The sequence below is a fragment of the Schistocerca piceifrons genome, chromosome 1 (assembly GCF_021461385.2).
Source record: "Schistocerca piceifrons isolate TAMUIC-IGC-003096 chromosome 1, iqSchPice1.1, whole genome shotgun sequence".
Lineage (NCBI taxonomy): Eukaryota > Metazoa > Arthropoda > Insecta > Orthoptera > Acrididae > Schistocerca > Schistocerca piceifrons.
In genome coordinates this window covers 1235376684-1235404370 of record NC_060138.1, presented here as the reverse complement: position 1 = coordinate 1235404370, position 27687 = coordinate 1235376684, and the positions used below count along the sequence as shown (strand labels likewise).

Below are 27687 nucleotides of genomic sequence, written 5' to 3'. Positions count from 1 at the left end.
ACTCTCAGCTCGCTTGGGTTCTCAGAAGAGCAAGAGTTCTCCCTGTTCAGAATCTGTAGACACAGTGGGCCAGAGATCGACTGTGAAGCGCGATGGTCCGCACACAGAAGTCATGCAGGACAGTAGCAGCCCGTGGCTCCGTAATTAAGCGGGCCCACCGGAAACGCAATTAGTTTTGGTCAGCGTGGCCTCGCCAGGGGACGTCGGCCGCAGCGGGATGCGCTGGCCTGCTCTGGGTCCGCTAATTACGTCTGCGCTGCGCCGGCCCGGGACAACTTGTTGCCGCCGCGGAATGGACTTCCTGCCCGCTGTCTGCATTCTGCCGCGGCCGCAGGAAGCCCAGTGAGGCTGCTCGTACAGCTACGGCATGCAGCTCACCGCTATGCGATCTCTTAGGGCTAGCCACGAATTCCAGAACTCTGCACGCAATGACGTACTTCACAAAGAACACCGGGGGATGTTCATAAGACTAATATTGTTCAAGTTGAATACTGGTGCAACTGATTATGCTGCTTGTAACCTCTGACTTTTTGGAGGTGAAACGGCACTCTTCCGGTTTTCGTAAGCACCATAGCACAAACATTGCAGTAATTAAGGTGACCAGTGAAATGCAACATGCCATGAACGTCGGTAAGGCCACAATATTGACTTCCAAACCGTTACCATTGAAGTACTACTCAGAAAAATGCGACGGCTACAATTATCGTAGTTTGAAAGTTGTGTGAGAAACAGCAACGTCCTGAAAGCATATTCTCTCAATTCCACAGGGCTCAGTTCTGGGTCCACTTTTGTTCTCCTATCCGAATTACATCTCATCATTTTTATCCTCCAGTAAGCGTTATTTCTGTGCCGACGAGCTCCAGCTACATTTACGAGTAAGTGTCCGAGTTCATGATATCAGTACTGTCGTCCAGATGAATGAATATGTCTTAAGTTTTCAGTTACAGAGCAACGTGGCGCAGTTGGTGGCACATTGGACTAGCCTTCCGTTTGTCTATCATCATTAAGTTTTTCGCGATTTCAGTAAATCGTTCCATATGAATGTCAGGACTGTTTCTTCGGATGGCCTCTTTCCTTACCCATTCTTCGAATAATCCGAGCTTGTGCTTCTTTCTGATTACTTCATTGTTGACGGGGGTTAAACCCTAATCTTTCTTTCTTCCTTCATTTGGTACTCTATGGACACAAAATTTAAGACTTCAGTGCGAAGAAGTTCGGAGTATAGTGTTCCATTAGAAATTAATTAGTCCTGAAATTCGTGAACGTCTCTCAATTCCATATCAGAGAATGTGAATAACTTCGGTGTAACTTTAAACAAGTGTCACCAGTGAGCAGAAAATACTACCATCAACTACATCATATTCCGCAAATCACCTGACGGTGTATGGCGGAGGGTACTTCTGGCACCACTAACTGATCCTACCTACCCTGTTCCATTCACGAAGAGCGCGTGGGAAGAATTGCTGTCGGTGAGCCTCTGCATTAGCTCTAATTTCTCAAATTTTTCTCTTCGTGGTCATTACGCGACACCTATTTGGGAGCAAGCAATATGTTGTCCGGCTCTTCGTGGAAAGTGCTCTCTCAATATTTCAATAGCAAACCTCTCCGTGATGCACAACGCCTGGCTTGTAACGTCTGGCAATGGATTTTGTTGAGCATCTCCGTAACGCTCTCGCGCCGACTAAACGAACCAGTGGCGAAACGCGCCACTCTTCTTTGGGTCTTCTCCCCCCCCCCCCCCCCTCTCTCTCTCTCTCATATCAATCCTATCTGGCAATGATCCCACGTTGATGGACAATACTCAAGAACCGATAGAACAAGCACCTAATAAGCCACTTCCTTCTTGGATGAGTTGCATTTCGTTACGATTCTTCCTATGAATCTCAGTCTGGCGTCTGCTTTTCTTAGTATTCGTTTCACGTGGTCCTTCCATTTGCGGTAACACTAGATAGTTACTCCGAGATACTTTACGGTAGTTATTGTTACTAGCAGTCCCGCATGAGTAGTGTAGTTGTACAGTAGTGGCTTTTAATTCCTGTGTACGCGCAATATGTACACATTTACGCAACCATGGCTAACAGACGAAATGCTAAACGTCAACTTACACAATCGCCTGTTCTATTGTACCTAAGCTACTTCGATGTATTTCATAATGACACGAGTCGTAAAGATTCTAGACGGTTAGAAACAATCACAAATGCTTGTCTACGCAACATTAGTAATATCTGTCCATCTCACGATATCAGTGCTTCAGACGATCAGTTGGGATGGTAAGGGGCAGACGAGTTAGGTGACTACCATACGCTATACCTGCTTGGTCGTCTCCTCAGCGTGCACGCAGACTATTAATTGTCGTCCATTCATAATCCCAACACAAGGTCTCATTTATCTAGTATACCAGCTGTGTCCACCTATAAACCAAACATTTCCAAACTCCTTCTCTGTTTCCAGTATGAGATTTTCACTCTGCAGCGGAGATTGCGCTGATATGAAACTTCCTGGGAGATTAAAACTGTGGGCCGGACCGATACTCGAACTCGGGACCAGTTCGAGTCTCGGTCCGGCACACAGTTTTAATCTGCCAGGAAGTTTCCTTTTCTGTTGCTGTCGTGAGCTGTCGGAAAAACAATCCTGCGCTCTGCACACAGGTGTATGCGCAGTTGCGTTCAAAAAAGGCTGAAGCACTTTCTTCCATCGGTGTCATAACGTTTCCAAAACGATTAACATATACATTAAATCAAATACTCCGATTTTATCCCAGTTACTCTCGTTTCTCATTTCTTTCCTGAAGTTGGTGACGCTACTCTCTTTCCCCATCCCTCCAGTACTTGTGTTCCTCTTTCTCGCGCTCTCTCACCCTTTCCTCTTACGTCCCCTAACGCCAGTGTCACCAGATTAAATCTACTTGCACGAAATTTATCTTTGTAGTTCTACTTTTCCTTACCTAAAATAAACTTAGGTACGTGGGGTTTAGGGGTAGCATCTTTGTTTAGTAGTCAAAACATCCTCGGTCCCGGGCTCGAACCACATCACAACTAAAATTTAGATTAATGATCAACATTGGCGGCCGAAGAACTCCGGCATAAGAACTCACCCTCATTCTGCCAACGGACTTGTCAAAGAGGGCAGAGGAGCGGACAGAGGTTCATGGCACTCTCTTGTCCTTCGGATGGGATACTGACCCTAAAGGTGTAAGAATCAACAATTGTCAATGGAATAAGGTTACAGAAGGCATTGGAAACCACTGCATTGAAGACCTATAACGTGCATCCACAGGACATATGGTCTATAATTGAAAAGTGTCATGATGATCTTTCCATTGGCAAAGATTAAGAAATAGTCCCCCATTCGGATCTCCGGGAGGGGACTGCCAGGAGAGAGGTGACCATGAGAAAAAGATAGAACAACCAGCGAAAGGATAAGGTTCTACGAATCGGGATGTGGAATGTCAAAGTTTGAAGGTGGTAAGGAAGCTAGAAAATCTGAAAAGGGAAATCCAAAGGCTCAATCTAGATACAGTGGGGGTCAGTGAAGTGAGATGGAATGAAAACAAGGATTTCTAGTCAGATGAGTATAGTGTAACATCGACAGCAGCATCAAATGGTATAACAGGAGCAGGTAGGGTAGAGAGTATGTTACTCTGAACAGTTTAGTGGTAGGGTGGTTGTTATCAGAATCGGCAGCAATCAGACGCCGACGACGATAGTTCAGGTATAAATGCCGACATCGTAACCTGAAGACGAAGAAATATAGAAAGTTTATCAGAAAGTATATCAGAAACGAGGATAATGCAATGAGGTCGAATGAAGTCAGGTGATGCCGAAGGAATTAGATCATAAAATGAGACACTTAAAGTAGTAGATGAGGTTTGCTATTTTGGGACCAAACTAATGATGATGGTCGAAGTACAGAGGATATAAAATGTAGACTGGCAATGGCAAGGAAAGCATTTCTGAAGAAGAGAAATTTGTTCACATCGAGTATAGATATAAGTGTCAGGAAGTCGTTTCTGAAAGTATTTGTATGGAGTGTAGCCATGCATGGAAGTGAAACATGGACGATAAATAGTTTAAACAAGAAGAGAATAGAAGCTTTCGAAATGTGGTGCTACAGAATAATGCTGAAGATTAGATGGGTAGATCACATAACTAATGAGGAGGTATGGAATAGAATTCGGGAGAAGAGGAAACTGTGGCACAACCTGACTAAAAGAAGGGTCAGGTTGATAGTACACGTTCTGAGGCACCAAGGGACCACCAATTTAGTATTGGAGGGAATGGTGGAGGGAAAATGTCGTAGAGGTAGACCAGGAGATGATTACTCTAAGCAGATTCAGAACGATGTAGGTTGCAGTAGTTACTCGGAGATGAAGAAGCTTGCACAGGATAGAGTAGCATGGAGAGCTGCATCAAACGAGGCTCTGGACTGAAGACCACAATAGCATCAGGATATTGAAAGGGTAATTCAGTACGTAAAGGGAGATGAAAATCTAGTAATCATGGGGGATTGGAATGCAGTTGTAGAGGAAGGAGAAGAAGAAACGGTTACAGGAGAATATGGGTTTGGGACAAGGAATGAGAGAGGGGAAAGACTAATTGAGCTCTGTAATAAATCTCAGCTAGTAATAGCGAATACTCCGATCAAGAATCACAGGAGAAGGAGGTACACTTAGAAAAGGCCGGGTGATACGGAAAGATTTCAGTTCGTTACATCACGATCAGACAGAGATTCCCAAATCAGATACTGGATTGTAAGGCGTACCCAGGAGCAGACAGATCACAACATAGTGGTGATGAAGAGAAGGCTGAAGTTTAAGAGATTAGTCAGCAATAATCAATACGCGAAGTACTAAGGAATGACGAGATACCCTTGAAGTTCTTTAAGGCTAAACACGAAGCAATAAGGAGTAGCTCAGTAAGCAGTACAGTTGAAGCGGAGTGGACATTTCTAAAAAGGACAATCATAGAAAATGGAAAGAAAAGCATTGGTACAAAGCAAGTAACTGCGAAAAAACCATGGCTAACAGAAGAAATACTTCATTTGATCAATGAAAGGAGGAAGTACAAAAACGTTCATTGAAATTCAGGAATGCAGAAATACAAGTCGCTGAGGAACGAAATAAATGGGAAGTGCAGTGAAGCTAAGACGAAATGGCCGCGTGAGAAATGTAAAGAAATGAAGAAAGAAATAATTGTTTTTAGGACTGACTCAGCATATAGGGAAGCCAATACAACCTTCGGTGAAACTAAAAGCAAGGACGTGAACATTAAGAGTGAAACTGGACTCCACTGTTAAACGCAGAGGAGAGAGCGGATAGGTGAAAAGGTTACATTGAAGGCCTTTATGAGGGGGAAGATTTGTTTGATGTGATAGACGAAGAAACAGGAGTTGATTTAGAAGAGATGGGGGATCCAGTATTAGAATCAGAATTTAAATGAGATTTGGAGGACTTAAGATCAAATAAGGCAAAAGGGATGGATAACATACCATCAGAATTTCTAAAATCATTAGGGGAAGTGGCAACAAAACGACTATTCACGTTGGAGTGTAGAATATATGAGTCTGGCAGCATACCATCCGACTTTCAGAAAAATCCACACAATTCTGAAGACTGCAAGAGCTGACAGGTGCGAGAATTATCACACAATTAACTTAACAGCTCATGCATTCAAGTTGCTGACAAGCATAATATACAGAAATATGGAAAATAAACTTGAAGATGTGTTAGATGATGATCCGTTTGGCTTTAGAAAAGATAATGGCACCAGAGAGACAATTCTGACGTTGCGATCGATAATGGATGCAAGACAAAGAGAAATCAAGACACGTTCATAGAATATGGCGACCTGGGAAAGCGTTCGACAATAGAAAATGGTGCAAAATGTTCGAAATTCTGAGGAAAATAAGGGTAAGCTGTAGGGAGAGACGGTAACATACAATATGCACAAGAGCCAGGAGGGAATAATAATCGTGGACAAGCAAGAACGAAATGTCAGCACCTTCCGTGTTCTGAGTGGTGCTTGCTGGGGAGCGGAGCGAGTGCTCCTCCTCCGCCTATACCGCGCCTTATTGCGCTCGAAACTGGACTATGGAAGCATAGTTTACTCCTCTGCACGACCGTCTATTCTTCGGCGTGTATTCTGACCACCACCTTGGATTGCGTTTAGCGTCTGGATCTTTTTACACCAGCCCCGTGGAGAGCGACGCTGAGACTGCTGAACCTCCGCTGTCCAGTCGGCGAGCTGTCTTCTGAGTCGTTACCTTTCATGCCTGCTCATCTGACCCATGCCATTTTTTTCGACTCCTCCTTGGATTTAGGGTATGCAGACAGCCCGTCTTCTCTACTACCACCGAGAGTCCACTTCCGTCAACTGCTACATTCACTTTCCTTCCAATTTCCTAAAACGTTCTTGACAAATGGGGGTATGACGCCACCTTGGCTTCGCCCCCAGACCTGCCTTCTCCGTATAGTACCCCCTCCCCCCCCCTATAGTCTATCGTTCGGCATTTGCTGCTCTATGCACAGAACTGGAGGGTGCCACATTTATGTACACTGACGGCTCCAAGACCAAATTTAGTGTCGGAAGGGCCTATATTACTGACGACTACCCTCTTAGATTTCGGCTTCCCGACCAGTGTCCGGTTTTTACTGCGTAGCTTTACGCTGTTCCCCAGGCTGTCCAATACATTCGTCGCCATCAGCAGATACAGTATACGGGATGTTTCCAAAACAATATACGTATTTGGAATGCATATATTTTTTAAACTTTAAGACATACGAATATAAAACTTTACACACATATTTACGAACCTCTCAAGTTCAGATTACAGATGTTCAATATGTCCTCCATCACATCGATACTCATGTTCCTCCCATACTCGGGCAAGCATGTCCTTCGTAACTGATGTTATGATGGTACGGATCCGGTTCTTCAACTCTTCCAGGTTCTGTGGGAGTGGTGGTACATAAACGTTGTCTTTAACGGAACCCCTCAGGAAGAAGTCAGAGGATGTGAAACCCGGTGACCGTGGAGCCCAACTGAAACATGCTAAGTCGCCATGTCCTTGACGACCAATCCAACGGTTCGGTAGAGTTTCATTCAGATATTCACTCACTTGGTGACTGCAGTGAGGAATGCCCCGTCTTGTTAAAAAATGATGATGTCTTCTCACTGTCTTGGAAACAACCAGTTTTGTAACATAGCGAGATACTGCTGACCGTTAACCGCGTTTCCATCGTAGAAGAATGGTACGTAAACAGATTATCTGGACATCGCAGAAAACGCATCGACTTTGGGCGAATCTCGTACATGTTCAGTGGCTGCATGTGGGTTCTGTAGGCTCCAAATTCGAACATTGTGTTTGTTTAGCTGACTGCTAATGTAGAAAGTCGCTTCATCACTGAGCACGATGCGTTGTACGAAAGTGTTATCATTGTCAAATGCTTCAAATGGCTCTGAGCACTATGGGACTTAACTTCTGAGGTCATCAGTCCCCTAGAACTTAGAACTATTTAAACCTAACTAACCTAAGGACATCACACACATCCATGCCCGAGGCAGGATTCGAACCTGCGGCCGTAGCGGTCACGCGGTTCCAGACTGTAGCGCCTAGAACCACTCGGCCACCGTGGCCGGCTATCATTGTCAGTAGCATCAAGAATCTCGTTACAAAATTCCACACGTTTGCGTTTGTCATCAGGACGCAGAGCATGTAAAAGCTGTAACTCGTAAGTGTTCATAACCAACCGACGTCTCAAAACACGCCAAATTGTTGTTGTAGGCAGTTGTAACTCCTGACTGTCACGACGAGTTGATTTTGAAGGACTACGTTGAAAGCAGTTTGAATTCGTGCAACATTTTCTTCAGGAACACGAGGGTGGCCAGAATTCTTTCCTTTACATTCACATCCTGTATGTAGAAACTGTCGATACCATCTACGAATGTTCCACCCATTCGGAGGATCAATTTGGTACCTGAACCTGAAACGTCTTTGCACTGTAATCATGGAATTTCACTTCGAAAACTCGAGAACACAAAATGATATCTACTGCGGAGTAGCCATTTTAAACATATGACGGTTACCAAGCTAAACAGAAGACAACTGACATCTAGTGGCTATTAATATGAACTATGCTATGTATTCGTTTCTCCAATAGCTTAGCCAAGGCGCAGCGATCGATGGTTTGGAAAAAATAATACTTTGTAATACGTATATTCTTTTTGATTCACCCTGTATTATATGCTCGGATTCTCTCAGCTCTCTTCTCAGCCTAAAAGCTCTTTACCCCGTCCACCCTCCGGTATCACTTGGTGGGGGGCTCTCTGTGACATTCCTCTGGATCCCAGGGCATGTTGGTGTACGCGGGAACGAGGCAACCAATATAGCTGCGAAGTCTGCAATCTCTCTTCCTCGGCTCACTGTTCACATGGTTCCCTTTGCCGATCCTCAGAGCGTTTTATGTCGTCGTGTCGCTCTTTTATAGCACACACACTGGTCTGCACTTCAGGATAATAAATTACGGGACATAGAACATCTTCCCTGTGCCTGAAACTCTTCCTCTCGGCCTCGTCGCCGGGAGGAAGTAATTTTAACAAGACTCCGGATTGGGTACTGTCTTTTTAGCCATTGACATCTTTTAAGTGACGATCCTCCCTCGCTTTGTACCCACTGCTCTCAATCGTGGACAGTGAGACACCTTTTACTACAGTGTCCCTACTTTAATCCTCTTTGGGCCCGTTTACAACTGTCGTGCGCACTCAACCTATCGCGTCCTTGAGTTTATAAGTGTTAGTAAGTTGACATCGGTCATTTGAAGCTCTTTTTGGGGAACACAACCCCCCTGCAATAGCACTTTCATAAGATTTCCTTCCGTTTTTAATTTCCCTCCTTGAGTTTCGCTTCAGTTGCTGCAGATTTAAATTACTGTTTTCACCCTTCACTAAGCCACAGAATGGGCGCTTATGACCATAGCTGTTTTGCACCCTAAGACCATAATCGAAAAAAAAAGAAATGCTCGGATTAAAAATCTTTCGCACCTACTGCTCAATCTGTATACTGAAGAAGCAATGGCGGAAATAAAAGAAAGTTTCAGAAAAAGAATTAAAATTCAAGGTGAAACGATAACAATGATAGAATTCATCGATGACATTTCTATCCTGAATGAAAGTGAAGAAGAATTACCTGATATCTTGAGCGGAATGAACGTCGTAGTGAGTACAGAAAATGGATTGAGAGTAAATCGAAGGAAGACGAAAGTAAAGAGCAGTAGCAGAAACGAGAACAGCGAGAAACTTAACATCAGGATAGAAGGTCACGAAGTATATGAAGTTAAGGAATTCTGCTACCTAGACAGCAAAATAACCAATGACGGACGGGAAAAGCAGGACATCAAAAGCAGAATAGCACTGGCAAAAAGGGCACTCCAGGCCAAGAGAAGTCAAACATAGGCCTTAATTTGAGGAAAAAGCTCCTGAGAATATGCGTTTGGAGCACAGCATTCTATTATAGTTAAAGATGTACTGTTGGAAAACCGGAACAGAAGAGAATTGAAGTATTTGAGGTGTGTTCCTATAGAAGAATGTTGAAAATTACGTGGACTGATAAGGTAATTAATCAGGAGGTTCTCCTCATAACCGGCGAGGAAAGGAATATATGGAAATCAATGACATAGAAGAAGGTACTGGATGGCAAGACATTTCTTAAGACATCGCGGAATCACTTCTATAACACTAGAGGGGGTCTGTAGAGGGTACAAACTGTAGATGAAAATAGAGATTGGATTACTTCCAGCAAATAATTGAGGGTGTAGGTTGCAAGTGCCACTCTAAGGTAAAGAGGCTGACACTGGAGAGGAAATCATGGTGGGCCATGTCAAACCAGTCACAAGACTCATAACGCAAAAAAATAAAAAACTATGTTTCTTCTACTACAGCGAATACTGTTTGCATTATTCCCGTTAAAGTTATTTGTAAAGTTTGTACCCCATCTTACAACTTAATTATGATATGTGTGACGTAATAAACGCAAAGTTAAAAATGTAGATTCCTTGTTTACAAGCGGGAGAGGGCATCATGTCCCAGATTTTGCCAGGATAATTGAATCAGTAAGTAAAATAAGATAACTAAATTTTTGCGTGAGTTGATATCCAATAGAACCTAGCCTAATATTCATTGAGATCTTGACAAGAGCTAACAGCAGATCCTGGAGTATTTTTAAAAAGGCAGTTTGAACGGACACAGGTTTGTTGTACTAGCGGGAGAGTGTAACATATAGGCTGAAAAGTTCAATTGGTAGTCACAAATTTTTTTTCTTTATGGTACTTCAATTCCCCATCTGGGGCGGGCTGGCAGCAACATAGGCGCCACACTTCAGCCGAAAGACATTAATTATACAATCGAACAGAGGTAAAATAACATAAAGGAGAAAACATGGCGGTACATAAATGTTCAAATGTGTGTGAAATCTTATGGGACTTAACTACTACTAAGGTCATCAGTCCCTAAGCTTACACACTACTTAACCTTAATTATCCTAAGGGGACACACACACACACACACACACACACACACACACACACACACACACACACCCATGCCCGAAGGAGGACTCGAACCTCCGCCGGGTACATAATTATAAAAAGGGGGAACATTATGGAAGAGAACAGACAAAAAGGGGTGACTGTAAAATGGAGATAAAAAACTTAAGAAGTAGCGCTCACAAAAAACCACACACCGAGACAATTAAAAGAACACGAGGTGAAGGACGGCTGGAGCACAAAAGTTGTGACGGCGCCGTATCACAGAACGATCACAGACAGCAACACTATGTACAAGTACAAGTCCACGACACGGTTAAAATCATAGCTCTTGACGTCACTGGAGAACAGTACCGAACACAAGACAGATATAGCACACTGACGACAACAAACAAACTGTGAGGATCTGCCAGGGGTACAGAGACGAGGGAGAACGGAAGAAAGGGGGGACAGCCGTGCCAAAGGAGGCCACGGAGGGAAGGATGGGAGAGGGAAACAGCCAAGAAGGGGGTGCAGAGACTCAGGGAGGAGAATGCTCTGGGGGAAGGAGGGGAGAGGAAACAGGGGGGGGCTGGGGAAAGGGGGGAACAAGGCCAATCTGTAGTTGGTAGGAAGGGTAGATGTCATGGTGAAGGTCACCATCCAGGAGGGGGAGGTGCTGGAAATTACCTTGATGAAGGAGATGGAGAGTGTGGAGGTGGAGAGAGGGAGGGATACAGCAATAGACGTGCAGCAACAGGCAGGGATGGAGAGGGAGGAGGACACCAGGGGATGGGGAGAATCAAGACTGTGGACAGTGCAAAGAAGTGGATATGTTGGAGGAAAAGGAGGAGTTGGGGGCAGGGGATAAGGTCATAAAGGAACCATGTTGGGGATGAAAGACAGATCCAGAAGGCAAGGCGGAGCGCATGGCGTTTGAGGATTTGGAGGGCCATATAAAAGTGGGGAGGGGCGTAGATCCAGGGAACCCTGGCATAACAGATGAAAGGATGGACGAGGTATTTGTAGGTGTGAAGGATGGTGGAAGGATACAGTCCCCATGTCCTGCCAGACAGGAGTTTGAGGAGGTGGAGGCGGGAATGGGCTTTCTGCTAGACTGTCAGGAATTGAGGGATCCAGGTGAGGTGGCGGTCGAGGGTGAGGCCAAGGTTTCTCAGGTTGGGGGGTGATCTGGATGGGACGACCATATTGGGTGAGGTTGAAATCGTGGAGACGGAAGGAGCAGATTGTGTGGCCTATGATGGTTGCCTGGGTTTTGGAGGGTTTGATACGAAGGAACCACTGGTTGCACCTAGTTGCGAACTGGTCAAGGTGGGTTTGGAGGATGCATTGGGGCGGTCACTAGAAAAGATTGGTCAGTTATTATGTTTTGACATATTTACAAAGTCGAGGAATCGGCTTTCAAGACAAATAGGTTCTCATATTAGTTCAAATTGAAGCTTCGATTACTGTTAATGACTGAGCATGAGTTTTGAATCTTATCCTGGATGCTTTAGCAGTTAATTTGAAATTAGGTTTTAATTTTCTATTCTAACGCAGTGATGCTTGTTTGCAAGCATATAAATAAACCACAAATGACCCACTCTTGGCCGCATGGTACGCCTAGCCACATTTAAGTACTCACGTGACGCACAGATGGAATGGCAGTCATGTTCTGTTCCCGGAGTAATTGGCTCTAAGGAGCAGCGCATATTAAGTGGGACCCTGCTACCGAGGCCATTGCCCAATATACAGAACCTCTGCTTTACGCCTTACACCTGACTCCAAATTCCATTGGTCCTCTGAATGATGCTAAAAACCACGAACTGTGCGTTCACCCCTTGAACTAGGCTTTCAAGGCAAGGCGCAACGCTGTCAGAGTTGCCAGGCAACCCCTTGACGTGCCGCTGCCAACGCACCAAACGCCCCACCATCGTCCCAGCCCTAGACAGCAGCCTGTTGTCCGCAGCCAAAGAAGCATCCACCTGTTCGCTGACTGTGGCAAACTCACCCTGCATTCGCGAACGACAAGCACAGTTTATAGGCGTAATTTAGTTTTGCGTAAAATCATGTATGCACATCACTGTTTCCTAACGTTTATTCGCTGTTGTTCATTATGTAATAAATTTATTATATTTTTGAACACTATAGCGAGATTCTTGTCATGAAAATCGTAAGTTGGTCTGGGAAGAGAGGTCGTGTGTGTCGTTTTCGTGTGAATAACATAAATTTCGTTCGGTGAGTTATCACATTCTCACTGGTTTTGTATCGTAGTTCCTGAGGAGAATCTGCACAGCATTTGACGAAACTAGTGTGGAAAACCGCTTAAACAGCACACTCAGACCGGCCGGTTTACCAGCCTGACGTTCGCTAACATGCCGCGTGGATTCGGATTTGGCTCACCTCTGTCACGCAAACGTTACGCATGGCAGGTAATTAGAGACACGAAATCACGGAACCATATCAGAATAAAACGACATACTCTGGCAAATTAATCATTAATGCTGAAATGTATCAGAATGCAGAAAATACAGTAGGATACAAGTATAAAGAGGAGAGTGATACTTTCTGGTAATTTATAGAGAATGAATGACAATAAATTAACCAAACACAGTGTCAAATACCGTTGTCAAAAATAGTCAGTTATAAGCTTTGCTTTGAAGGTCAAGAAAAATTTACAGATAAACCACATACGAGAATAAGAGAGAGTAGATATTTTTATAACAAAAGTGAGACAGGTGGAAAGGAGGAAAGAAGAGATTCAAAATAGATTGAGGTGACGAAAGCGCAGGGAAAAGATGAAGGAATATTGGAAGGAGAGGAAGAGGAAACAGCAGAATATGAAGTATTGGAATTGGTACGTGATGCCGGGACGAGGTGGGAAAAGTGTCAAAAGCCAAGATTTTCATCTTAGAGTAGCACCTACAAAGAACGTCCTGGCTTGTTTGTTGCATACATTCCAAGCTGTGTCGTCCCCTACGATTTGCCCTCCATTCCTCAAAAATTCTGCGAAGGATCTCATTATTTCTTATCTTATTAGTCCGCTTTAATCATCCTCTGCAACACCGCACCTCCGAATCTGTTCTTCTCCTGTTTTCCCACAGTACTTCCAAACATTTTTGTGCCCCAGAAGTATATATTCACAAATTTATTTCTCAAACGATGGCCTACGTTTGGCCTTAATTACACTATTTTCGACTATGTATTCCCTCTTTCCCTGTGCCAGTCAGCTTCTTACATTCTCCTTGCCTCGTCCTTCAAGCGTTATATTGTTTGCAAGGTAGCAAAATTCTTCCACTTCGCTGCTGCACACTCCCAGATTTTGATGTTTAGTTTCTCGCCAGTCTCATCTGTGCAATTCTTCTTTACTTTCGTCTTTCTTTGATTCACGACCAGTCCACATTTTGTGCTCATCAGGCTCTTCATTCAGTTCAACGTGTCCTGTAGTTCTTCCTCACATTCAAAGAGGATAGCAGTATCATAACCGAACGTTATTGCTGATTTTCAGTCCCATACCTTAACCTTTTTACTACCCCCGTTATTGCTTTTCCTCTCGTACAGGGCAAACAATAGCGGAGAAATACTGTGTCCTTGCCTTATGCCCTTTTTAAACTGAGTACTTCTGTCTTGCTCATCCAATTTTACTGTTACCTCTTGGTTCCTCCCCAACACTAACGATAGTAAAATGCAGGAAATATTAGTGATTTAAAAGTACTGCCGAGCACCAGCGAAATGGAAACGCAACAGTTCATCCCCTACCCCTCCCATAAATGTCTCGAGCTATGATTAGGACGGTCATATTACGGAAATTCCACCCTATAAGGGCACGCGTGCCATCAGTGAATAAAACAATACTGACTCAGTGACTGTTCTCCACCGCCCACCTTATACCAGCCTGTATGTTGTACATGCAGGTGCAGAAGCCGAAAGAGCTTTTTTTTTGTTACTGGAGTTTCCAGGCGTTCCATCTACACCAGGTCCCCTTGCTTGGCTGCTCCCATGTCGACTGCGGAGCGACGCGGGGACTTCCGTAGTTGCAGGTGCCAATGCTCCACGGCCGTGGAGGCGGTTACGCCCGTTGTTCGGAGTTTTACCGGTGACCCCCGACGGTGCTTTGTCCTATTGTTCGCTGTGAACCGCAGCAATGCTGTATCGGGCACTGTGGGGAGAGTTGTGCGCTCAGAGGAATCCATTCAAGCCTATAGGTTGACACTCCCCCAATTTTAGCTAGTAAAAACGAAAAGTTGGCAGCCCATCAAACTCTTTCACCTGCTCAACTTTTATTCTGTCTCCCCACCCTTCTGTCTCTCTCTCTTTCTCTACACACACACACACACACACACACACACACCTGAAAATGTTTCCCTTGCTCTTGTCATCTGTTCTCTTCTAGGTACCCTCCTCCCCCCCCCCCCCAGCCCCAGCCCCCACCCCCAGCGCCACGAGCTCCATACAAAAAAAAGGCTTGTTGAACACAAATATCTCCTTTTTTATTAGAAAGCAGGATGTATTTAAAGTCCTGGAGACGTACCTTTAGGCGCTTAAAATCACTATGTTGTCATACCTACATACCTGTTCCCACTGACCTTGTTAAAAAAATGTAAATTGAGGGCGGAATGAGAAGAAAGGGAAGGTAGAGAACTGTTGATGTCATCTGCATCGGGACTTCAGGCTGCATATTCCTAGATTTTTAGAAGGCTTTTGATACCGTTCCTCACAAGCGACTATTAACCAAATTGGGTGCATATGGAGTTTCGTCTCAGTTGTGTGATTGGATTCGTGACTTCCTCTGAGAGAGGTCACAGTTCGTAGTGACAGATGTGTAAGGGATCCGTGATCCCACGAACATAGATGCTAGTATCCGACGCCCAAGTCGATAGTAGACGGGAGTCGATTGTAGAGAGCTGCTGGAGGCAGTGAGACGAGTGTCGAGGGGCAGTAGTACTAGAGAGAGTTAAGTGAGTAGTGCTGGAGAGACAGGCAAGAATGGTGGTCGAGTAAAATTCACCGGAGTATGACGAGTGAGCACGTCCCCCTGATCGTCGTGGGGTTGACCCTCACTAATACCGATTCGCGAGTGATATGAAACAGAAAGTGACAAGTGCCGAATTACGTGTTTCGCGTCATCCGCGTCGGCCAGCAACAACCATGGATTGCAGTAAGGATTGTTGTGAATGTTAACCATCAGCATTGTGTGTGACGAAGTACTGAAAATCAGCAACCAATAAAAAGATATAACTGTGATTAGACGTGTAAGGCGAAGGTAGCAACTGCCTGAGCATTTGTGTGTTAGTAGGAAATATATATCAGTTTGTACATCGCAACCTTTGTGGTCCTTAATAATAGACAAACTTTCTATCATTTCCACTATTCAGTCTCAGAACTGCAGTACTCGGTTGAAATGTCCCCGAAACCACAGCAGAAAAACCGATAGTCTTTTATCCATTAAGCACACGGTCATAAAATCATAATAATTAACTGTTTGGCGGCTACGATAATTTACACAAATCCCATTTAAGAATTTAGACGGGGGTGTTTCAGATGGTAAATCACCGAGTACCACAAGGTAGTGTGCCGGTCGGAGTGGCCGTGCGGTTCTAGGCACTACAGTCTAGAACCTAGCGACCGCTACGGCCGCAGGTTTGAATCCTGCCTCGGGCATGAATGTGTGTGATGTCCTTAGGTTAGTTAGGTTTAAGTAGTTCTAAGTTCTAGGGGACTGATGACCACAGCTGTTAAGTCCCATAGTACTCAGAGCCATTTGAACTTTTTTTTTTTTTTTTTTTTTTTTTCTGGAAAGACCACATAGATAATGTTGTGGGGAAGGGGAAACAAAGACTACGCTTTGTTGGCAGAGCACTTAGAGGATGCGACAAACCCACTAAAGAGACGGCCTACATTACACTTGTCCGTCCTCTGCTGGAATATTGCTGAGTGGTGTGGGACGCTTACCAGGTGGGATTGACGGAGGTCATCGAAAAAGTGCAAAGAAGGGCAGCTCGTTTCGTGTTATCGCGCAAAAGAGGTGAGAGTGTCACTAATATGACACGCGAGTTGGGGCGGCAGTCACTGAAACAAAGGCTGTTTTCTTTGCGGCGAGATCTATTTACGAAATTTCAATCACCAACTTTCTCTTCCGAATACGAAAATATTTTGTTGCCACCCACCTATAGGGAGAAATGATCATCATAATAAAATAAGAGAAATCAGAGCTCGAACAGAAAGATTTAGGTGTTCCTTTTTCCTACGCAGCATTCGAGAGTGGAATGGTAGAGAAGTAGTACGAAAATGGTTCGATGAACCCTCTGCAAGGCACTTAAGTGTGAATTGCATAGTAACCATGGGGATGTAGATGTAGATGTAGATGAGTGAAAATGTGTAACGGACAGCAATTCCAAACCGGGATCTGCTGCTTGCTAGGCAGTTGCTTTAACCACTGAGCAACCACGACACAGTGTTTACAGCAATTACGTGGACTTTCTCGGATTGCCTCTCGGCTGACCCATACTCCCACCTAGCGCCACCTACCCTCAGTCCGTCACTCGTCGCCGCTGATTCCTTTCGCTCCCCCTCCACCTTCAATTTACTTGAAACTGCACGTGTTTAACAAGGCCAGTGGAAGCAGCTATGTGGACACGACGACATTGTGATTTTAATCACCTCAAGATTTACGAAATATGTGTCAATTGTCCGAAAGAACAGACACCACGTATTCATATAAATACAGTTTCGTTAGACCATAAAATAATTGTTACTAAATCGAAACGAACTTATTCTGTGTTGGATTGTTCAGACTTGAAGCGCGGATCACCTCATTGCAAAAACAGATTTGGCACATTAGACTGGTTTTCTTGCACATGTTGACGTTCTGAATGCTCGTGTACTCTATTAAAAAAGTCAACATACTAAAGAATAAATGTGCGTGTGCAGTGTGTGTGGACCAACAATCGACGAAGACGAATGCAGGTATCTCACAACACTATGCAATGGTAGACTCAGCAGATAAGTGAAAATCGAAATCAGTTGTTACCTCTTCTTGTTCGTGAAGCCTGTATTAATTGTTCAGAGCTGCTCTTATGTACCTCCTAAGGCACCAGGTTCATCAGTTTTCTGTCGCTGGTGAGAGGTAATCTGGTTTCCCTTCAATGGTTAATGCTGGTAGTGGCGGTTGTAATTTCTGTTCCTTCTAATTTACTGGTGATTCTTTCCCGCTCCCCCAGGCACTTTCCATTGGTTGCCATGTGTGACACGAGAAACATGCTAAATACCCCTCTACAGAAGACAGTGTCTTGGATCGCTGAAGAAATGATGTACGGTAGAACTGGTAGTGACCGTCCACCACTGACGTAATCACGGTAATGAAGCGATTGAAACGTGTCAGTCGTTTGCAAGAAATCAGCGCAGTATGATGGACCGATGTGGTAACATGACAGAATGGCAGAAACAAGCTATCGTGTTTCTATGTGCCCATCTCCGTACCGTGAATGAAGTTGTCAGATTAGTTGTTATTTTAGCCTCACTGTGTAGCGTGTCTACAAGGAACGGTGTTTCACTTCCTGCCAGACTCCCGATGCCAAACGTCTTCTGGAGGTCAAAAAAGAATGGTAGGGCTTTCAGTCGTTCAACACAGAGCATCCCGTCCATGTATTGGGATAGAACCGTTCACTACAGACACAGTTTGTCATTTTGTAGATACTCCTCCAGCAGGCCAACAACGTGCGGTCGTTCCATATCCACCAGTGAAAAGAAGTATATACCGTTGTAACACACCAGCGGTACAGACTGTACTCATCACAGACCCACTAAGAGGCATATACAGAAGCGTACCTGTGCCTTATATGATATCACCCCGGACTAGAAATATCACGCCGCCGTATTGGACCCTTTTCTGCGGTTTTGGCAGAATTGTGAACTGTCCCATGGACGTGCAACAAGGACATAGAGAGGGAATTTTCTTCAGAGTAAAGCACGACTCGCTTTCGCAAGGATACTAGTAAATTCGCGGAGAGCAAGGCGACCCACTTGTCGAGGTAAGTGTTGCCTGTGTGAGGCGAATGCGTCTGAAGATTCACCACGGCCTCTCAACAGAAGATGTGTCATCAAAGACTACTGCAAGGCGTGTAGCCAGGAAATATGTTGGGGCCATTGGAATTTTCGAGCACTTAACCCTTTAGTGACCAAATTATTTCCATAAGTTGTAGACTTTTTATGAACACTTTATTGGGCTAAGGAACCATTCATAAAATCATAGTTTAAATCTTAAAAGTGAGAGTTTAGCCTAAAAGTATGAAAAAATTAGTGGGAACTATTGTTCCCACCGAGCTCTGGAGTAACTTCTCTTGCTAATTTAAAAAAAAAAATGTATATCCTTTTTTTAGTATAAAAAGCATGTTAAACATTACATTTATATTAGTATTTGTTCATATTGTCCTTAGAGTTCACTAAGGTGATGTACTATGGAACTTAGAGAAGCATGGTGCTACACACAAAGGTACCCGACAGTTGCTGCACATTAGTTTTGTTCTTTTCTTTGTTCTTGGTGCTACATTGGCTGCATCTTGTTTGTTGTACCTTTTGTAGGCAAATGAGTTCCAACTTTCTCCAGACGAACTTCATCTGGCACTCCAGACCTGTCCCCTTTCTGGTGTTTGAAAATGAACAGGCCTTCCTCTTCGCTTATGACCTGAGATTCCAGAGATAAGCTGCCTCGCCAAGTGCAATCTAAATGTTAGCTGGACTGCTTCCGTCTTCTGTAGCTTCCATATAATGTAGGAATTGACAGCTCCCAAATCTACAAGAAAGAAAAACAGTCTGTGTCATCACTCCCATGAACGATAGCCTACAGCATACCGTTCACGCAGGTGATCAAGTCTATCCACTCCTCCCATTATTTTATTATACTCTGCCACAGCCAGTGGGTAGCATACTTACTTCACTTCTGCTTCCATCTTTGTTTCTTCTCAAAACAGTTGTAATGTGTTTGGATTGTGGTAATTTGATAGTATACAAACAGGTTTGCTATCCTGCCACTTCACAGCAGCAACACATGACCTGACAGAAAATTCGAATTCCCCCCCTTGCTAAGTCTACAATTTTTTTCAGCATATCTGTGAATTATTTGGTGACTCAAAATCATCATCAGAGTCAGCATCGATGTCTGAATCTTCTACATCTTATGCTAAAGCATACAAAATTCTGAAAACATCTTCTGCCATCAGTCCAGGCATTCTAAACAATAAGAAACAAACAATAACTACGATGCCAATTACGCAGCCATATGCATTGCACTTCACCCAAGTTCAGTGGGAAAAATAATTCCCACTAACTTGCCTTGTAATATTTATGTAATTTTCAGTCAAATCCAGCAAATATACACGAATACTATCTCCCTCACATACGTAAAAGTAGATAAATGCGACACAAGTCACTTCACACGCAAAAGGAAAGCACACTGTACAAAAAACGCTGTGGCGGTCGAAACAGTGGCTCGTTTTCACGCGGAAACTGCGCTTCTGCATTGATTGACTAACAAGGTAGAAATACAACCGCTTTCGCACACCCGTTGACAATTTACATGTAGTTAGCATACTCTAACAGAGCTGACAGCACAAGTTAGAAGTGGGACCACGCGTTACCACTGAACTTACAGTGAAAACAAATAAGTGGGAACTATAGTTCCCTCTGATCACTAAAGGGTTTGAAAATTATCTTATCGCTGGGTTGTACCACGTATTTGAATTGGTCGGTATTGCATTTGCATGTGTCCTACTCCGTGATTCTTCCCGATAGCAGTGGAATAACGCTAGAGGTGACAAGCGTCTCCCACCCAACATGTCGTCTATCAATAATGCTATCACTCACAATGTCATCCACATGTGCTCTCTGTGTCACTCTAATTATCCCTGTGTTAAACACAGACAATGTGCACTGTACCGAAAACACTTAGCCACTCAAACCTACGAGGTGCATTAGGCGGGCTCTCACTCTATTGCCATGTGCGCCAGATGTTTGTCTGTTGTCATATCGTAATTTTTCTTAATCCGTGAAGCTCCCTTAACGTATGTACATTATAAGACTTTGTGGTTATCAGAATCTCTTACAACACACCCGATAAAAGCTAAATTACTCCCGTCAAACTTTACCAACAATGACATCCTTGACTTTATTCAGTTGGTCAGTCCAGCTGCATGCAACGGAAAAAGGTGGTCAATGATGGTCAAACATTAAAAGACATAGAGTAAGGGAACAACTTCTATTGTCACTGTCGAGTTCATTGAACAGCAATCATTTATCTAAGATTTCTCATTAACTGCAAATAACAATAATTTCCGGCACTATACTGAATGGAGATCAGTCAACACGTAAACTTCAGGGTTCTATGTAATCCAGCAACAGATTTAGTCATGAAGTAAAAGAAACATATCTCCGGAATCAGGCCCAAAAGATCACGTGATAACGACCGCCCATATGGCGTCATTTGGATACAGTACAGGGTGGCACGCCATCAGCATACCGCTCTCCTGGTGACTGTCAGCTTTCCGAATCTTGGAAAAGCTACTTTTTATCTTCTAATTAAAATAGGTCCTCAGTTGGTCTCATGTGTCTGAGTGCGACATGTCCCAGTCCTTTCATCAAAGAAAGTTCTCTGGCAGCAATAAGATCAGGACCAGGACCCTCCGAAAGACAGACAAATATGATGACCACTCACGTACAGAGGTAGACAGAATTAAAGCAAATATTAAATCATAGTAAGCTCAAAATTTACGCAGGATCCAGGCACGACTGTGCTCATCAATAACTCCCCATCAGTTGTAACGAATGACTATAACAAACAACTATAATGTGGGCAGCACTCAACACTGCCAACCCACTACGCATTGTTTTCGGACATTATCAAATCGGAAGACAGGTGACATGTTATGTTAAAATATGTGAATCAAAAATCCTATGTCAAGATAGCTAAAACTCCTTTATTGATTACTAGTTTGTGTTCATTGACGAGCCATCTTCAGGTCAATGAAAATTATTACTTAATTCAGTGTGTGTCAGCCACCAGGCATTAAACATCGTCATTATTTTTGACTTCAACCGATTATGACGATGTCTAAGACCTGGCTGCTGATACGCAATGAATTAAGGCTAGGTTCTCATTGAAATGAGAAGAAAATAGGCAAAGTTTGGATTTTATTTGGGGGGAGGGGAGGGGGGACGGTGAAAATACATTCAAAGCATCTGTTTGGGGATTACGATTGATCATACTTTGAACTTGACGAACTTTATTTTAGATTTTAAATACTAAAAAACAAAATGGTGCCAATAATTATAGTTTGTTCAAGGGACTGCGAGTTGGAAGTGCGCAGACTGCGTGCATTGTAGCCTCTTGGGAGTTATCTGAAACAAAAAATGGATAACATCAGTCGATACAACATTGAATTTATGGGAGTTTATACCTAACCACAATGAAGTAACCTTAAATTTATTAACTTGAAGTTCGATTTTTGGAGGATTTGCTCACTTTCTATGGCTTTACAGAAATTGTTAATATTATCAATTTTCACATTTTGTAGACACGAACTCCCAAGAAAAGTATTTACTTTTCGGCGGTCAAAGGTAGAAGTTCATAGATTGAACCGTTTTTATTATATTTTGCATGCAGCTTTCACAAATCGTTTCTCGAGAAGAACCTTTTTGAAGTTTAGGGAAAACTTTTATATGTACTATTAGCTCGTTTTGAATAAAAACTACATGTTGTTATATGTTTTTGATGTCGCTGACAACCAATCTGAAGTTAGATTTTCAAAATGGGTAATGCAATAAAGTTTTTTTGGCCAGTTTTGACGCAAATTTGACAAAAAAAGTGTTTCGTTGCTTACATTTGGTCTGGAATACCAGGATCGTTACTCAACCCTTCCTCTACCTCGAACTGTTCCTGGAGGGCAATTCCCTCGCTCTTCTTGGCGAGAAAAGCTGATCTGGCTGAGATGAATGTCCTCCGATCGGCAGCCTGCACATGTTGTTCGTCAGCTTTTTCAGAGAATATGTATGCATACATACTGCATAATAAATCATTTTTGAACGTTGTTCCCGGCACGACAGGTTTTCTACCTCAGCCGCTCATCTCCGGCTCAGAACGCCCCACGGTGGCCTTGACACTGCTTCGAACAATGGACTGTAGAAACTTTTGAAACGCACGGACTAAAAATCCTTTTCATCACAACATTTCAGACACCAATACCTTTCAAAAAATGTAATAAAAATTGAATTTTCGATCATTTTGAGTGAGAACCTGGCCTTGAGTAATACTTTTTATCGATCTGAAGATGTCTTGTCAGTCAGCTGAAACTAGTAAGGAATAGAGGAGTTTTAGAGTTCTTGATATAGGATTTTTTATCCACAGATTCCACTACCCATTGTCTGCGAGCAAAGACTTGTAATGATTGTTCTTCCAATGATCAGCTGCTCCTTCGAGGAACTATCGAAAGTTCAGAAATCGATGGCGATATTTAGCCAGATGAGTAAATAAATCAGACAACAGATAAATAATAACTATCAAAATCTATAGCAACCAAGACAGGAGGATATAAGATCTACATCTACACCTACAGCTATTTGATTACTCCGCTATTCACAATAAAGTGCCTAGCAGAGGGTTCAATGAACCACCTTCAGGCTGTCTCTCTACCGGCACGTGAGAAAAACGAGCGATTAAATTTTGCCGTGCGAGCCCTGATTTTTCTTATTTTATCATGATGATCATTTCTCCCTATGTAGGTGGGTGCCAACAGAATGTTTTCGCACTCTGAGGAGAAAACTGATGATTGAAATTTCATGAGAAGATCCCGTCGCAACGAAAACCGCCTTCGTTTTAATGATTGCCACTCCAATTCACGTATCGTGTCTGTGACACTATATCCCCTATTTCGCGATAATACTAAACGAGCTGCCCTTGTTTGTACTTTTTGGATGTCATCCGTCAGTCCCACCTGATGCGGATCCCACACCGCACAGCAATACTCCAGAATAGGGCGGACAAGCGTGGTGTAAGCAGTCTCTTTAGTAGACCAGTTGCACCTTCTAAGTGTTCTGCCAATGAATCGCAGTCTTTGGTTTGCGCTACCCACAATATTATCTATGTGATCGTTCCAATTTAGGTTATCTGTAATTGTAATCCCTAAGTATTTAGTTGAATTTACAGCCCTCAGATTTGTCTGACTTATCGGGTAATCGAAATTTAGCTGATTTCTTTTAGTATTCATGTGAATAACTTCGCACTTTTCTTTATCCAGGTTCAACTGCCACTTATCGCATGGTACAGATATCGTACCTAAATTATTTTGCAAGTCGTTTTGATCATCTGATTACTTTACAAGACGGTAAATGACAGCATCATCTGCAAACAATCTAAGACGGCAACTCAGATTGTCTCCTATGTCGTTAATATAGATCAGGAACAATAGAGGGCCTATAACGCTTCCTTGGGGAACGCCGGATGTTACTACTGTTTTACTCGATGACTTTCGTCTATTGCTACGAGTTTGTGACAGGAAATCGAGAATCCGGTCGCACAACTGAGGCGATACTCCGTAGGCACGCAGTTTGGTTAGAACACGCTCGTGAGGAACGGTGTGGAAAGCCTTCTGGAAATCTAAAAATATGGAATCAGTTTGACATCCCCTGTCAATAGCACATATTATTTCATGAGTATAAAGAGCTAATTGTGTTTCACAAGAACGATATATTCTGAATCCGTGCTGAGAATGTGTCAATAAATCGTTTTCTTCGAGGTACTTCATAATGTTCGAATACAGTACATGTTCTAAAACCCTACTACAAATCGACGTAAGTGATATAGGCCTGTAATTCAGCGGATTACTCCGACTTCCCTTTTTGGGTAATAGTGTGATTTGAGCAATTTTCCAGTGTTTTGGTACGGATCTTTCTGTGAGCGAGTGGTTGTATATAATTGCTAAATGTGAAGCTATTTTATGAGCAAACTCTGAGAGGAACCTGACTGGTATACAATCTGGACCTGAGGCCTTGCCTTTATTAAGTGATTTAAGCTGCTTTGATACAGGAATTCAGGAATATTTACTTCGTCTTCTTTGGTGAAGGAGTACACCGAATATATCTATTTCTATGTTTCTCATCTTTGCAGTTGTTCTTGATTGGAATTCAGATCTTCACAACTTTTTTTTCCTTTATTGTATTTCAATTCCCCCCGAAGGGGGCGGGCTAGCAGCAGCTTATTACGCTGCTCTGCAGCCTACAGACTTTTTTTTAAAACGTAAGGAGAAATTAAGAAACAATAGAAGCAGGCGATAAAACGGGGACTTAAACTGTAAAACGGCGGAAAATGGGGGAAAGTTATAAAGCAAAGGGTTGGCAAAGCGAATAAAATACACAGGATGCAGACAGGTAACATTGTAGACAGACAATTAAAAAACATGGCGACAGTCTGGTTTCTGTTCGCATGACATACAAAATCACACCCAGCGACAGTATGATGGCCGTTCGCAACACTTCGGAAAAGACACAACACTGAACACTCACTGTAAACACTGCACTAAAATGTCGGCACAAAGAGGACACACCATAGCCTAGGGCAGATGGGGGGGGGGGGTGGACGTGGACAGATGAGGGGGAAAACATGGAGGGAGGAGAGGAAAAACGAAAGGGGGGAGGGAACCAAAGGAGGGAGAGGACTCATAAGGGGGGGGGGCAGGGCAGACGCGAGAGGCAATGGGAAATGGCAGAGGGGGGAATGCAAAAGGACTCAGGGGAGAGAAGGGGGCAGAGTGAGGGTAGGTGGGGAAAAAAGAGGATGGAAGGGGAGGGAGAGGGAGCCCAAGAAAAGGATGGAGGAAAGGAGGGGGGGTGAGGATCAGAGTTGATAGGAGGGATAAGTGGAGGGACAGAAGGCATCATCCGGGAGGGGGAGTTGATGGAAGCCACCTTGGGAAAGGAGATGAAGGGTGTATCGATGGGAGGGTTGGGGGGGACAAAACAGTGAAGACGTGGCAGGGGGCTCTGATGGGAGATGAGAGGAGCAACCAGGGGGTGAGGGGGATCAAGGTGGCGGGAGGTGTAGAGTATGTGGATATGTTCGAGGAATAGGAGCAGATGGGGGAAAGGAATGAAGTCATAGAGTATCCGTGTGTGGGACGGGAGGTGTATACGGAAAGCGAGGCGGAAGGCATGACGCTCAAGGATCTGGAGGGACTTATAGAATTTGGGGGTGGGGGAGGGCATCTCCATAACATGAGTCCATAAAACTTTAATCTCTCATTGGAACCGTACTCAACGAGTGCATTAATGCAATAAAAGGTATCATGACAAAAACTGCGTACAAAATGTTGTACGCGTATCTGGTACCGCAATGAGACACCTGCACAATGTTGACAGGAGGCGGCCGCTTCGTGGTGACGAGCACCGGGGACCTGCTGGTGAGGCGGGCCACGGCGGCGGACGCCTCCTCCCGCTACAGCTGCCTCACGCTGCACGCACTCACCGGGGAGCGCCGCAGGAGCACCCCGGCCCAGCTGCTCACCGTCACAGGTAGGGCAGCCACAGCCGCAGAACCTTCTAGTCGGAAAGGCTTGAAAGACTCGTTACAAATGCCCTGCACCAAATACCGAGCCCTGTACCAAATCCTGTAGTAAGAGTCTAGCGGTTGCAAAATAGGCCACAGGCACCGATAGCGGTACGAAACAGATACTGCTGCCACTCAACAGGTGGCAGCACGTCACAAACCTTTCTTTCCCCGCTATCGAAGCTTCATTTCTTCAGGACTATTGGAATACATTACGGGCCATTAAAATTGCTACACCAAGAAGAAATGCACATGATAAGCGGGTATTCATTGGACAAATATATTATACTAGTACTGACATGTTTGGGTGCATAGATCCTGAGAAATCAGTATCCAGAGCAACCACCTCTGGCCGTAACAATGGCCTTGATACGCCTGGGCATTGACTCAAACAGAACTTGGATGGCGTGTAGAGGTACAGCTGCCCATGCAACTTCAACACGATACCACAGTTCATCAAGAGTAGTGACTGGCGTATTGTGACGAGCCAATTGCCCGGCCATCATTGACCACACGCTTTCAATTGGTGAAAGATCTGGACGAGGTGCTGGCCAGGGCAGCAGTCGAACATATTCTGTATCCAGAAAGGCCCGTACAGGACCTGCAACATGCGGTCGTGCATTATCCTGCTGAAATGCAGGGTTTCACAGAGATCGAATGAAGGTCGTAATACATCTGAAATGTAACGTCGACTGTTCAAAGTGCCGTCAATGCGAACAAGAGGTGACTGAGACGTGTAACCAATGCACCCCAAACCATCACGCCGGGTGATACGCCAGTACGGCGATGGCGAATGCACGCTTCCAATGTGCGTTCACTGCGATGTCGCCAAGCACGGATCCGACCATCATGATGCTGTAAACAGAACTTAGTTTCATCCGAAAAAATGACGTTTTGCCATTCGTGCACCCAAGTTCGTCGTTGAGTACACCATCGCAGGCGCTCCTGTCTGTGAAGCAGCGTCAAGGGTAACCGCAGCCATAGTCTCCGAGCTGATAGTCCATGCTGCTGCAAACGTCGTCGAACTGTTTGTGCAGATGGTTGTTGTCTTGCAAATGTCCCCATCTGTTGACTCAGGGATCGAGACGTGGCTGCGGATAAGATGCCTGTCATCTCGACTGCTAGTGATACGAGGCCGTTGGGATCCAGCACGGCGTTCCGTATTACCCTCCTGAACCCACCGATTCCATATCCTGCTAACAGTCATTGGATCTGGACCAACGCGAGCAGCAATGTCGCGATACGATAACCGCAATCGCTATAGGCTACAATCCGACCTTTATCAAAGTCGGAAACGTGATGGTACACATTTCTCCTCCTTACACGAGGCATCACAACAACGTTTCACTGGGCAACGCCGGTCAGCTGCTATTTGTGTGTAAGAAATCGGGTGGAAACTTTCCTCATGTCAGCACGTTGTAGGTGTCGCCACCGGCGCCAACCTTGTGTGAATGCTCTGAACAGCTCATCATTTGCATATCACAACATCTTCTTCCTGTCGGTTACATTTTGCGTCTGTAGCACGTCATCTTCGTGGTGTAGCAATTTTAATGCCCAGTAGTGTATGCTAGCCGCAAATTAT

The 27687-nt window shown here is 44.1% G+C and overlaps 1 protein-coding gene across 1 annotated transcript in view; it reads left to right on the top strand.

The window, feature by feature from the left end:
* LOC124780155 (Down syndrome cell adhesion molecule-like protein Dscam2) overlaps positions 1-27687 on the top strand; it is a 436971-nt gene that overhangs the window by 27498 nt on the left and 381786 nt on the right. The window contains exon 3 of the mRNA XM_047253760.1: positions 25922-26071. Within this exon, the coding sequence (XP_047109716.1) occupies positions 25922-26071 (150 nt within the window). The remainder of the gene's footprint in view (positions 1-25921; positions 26072-27687) is intronic.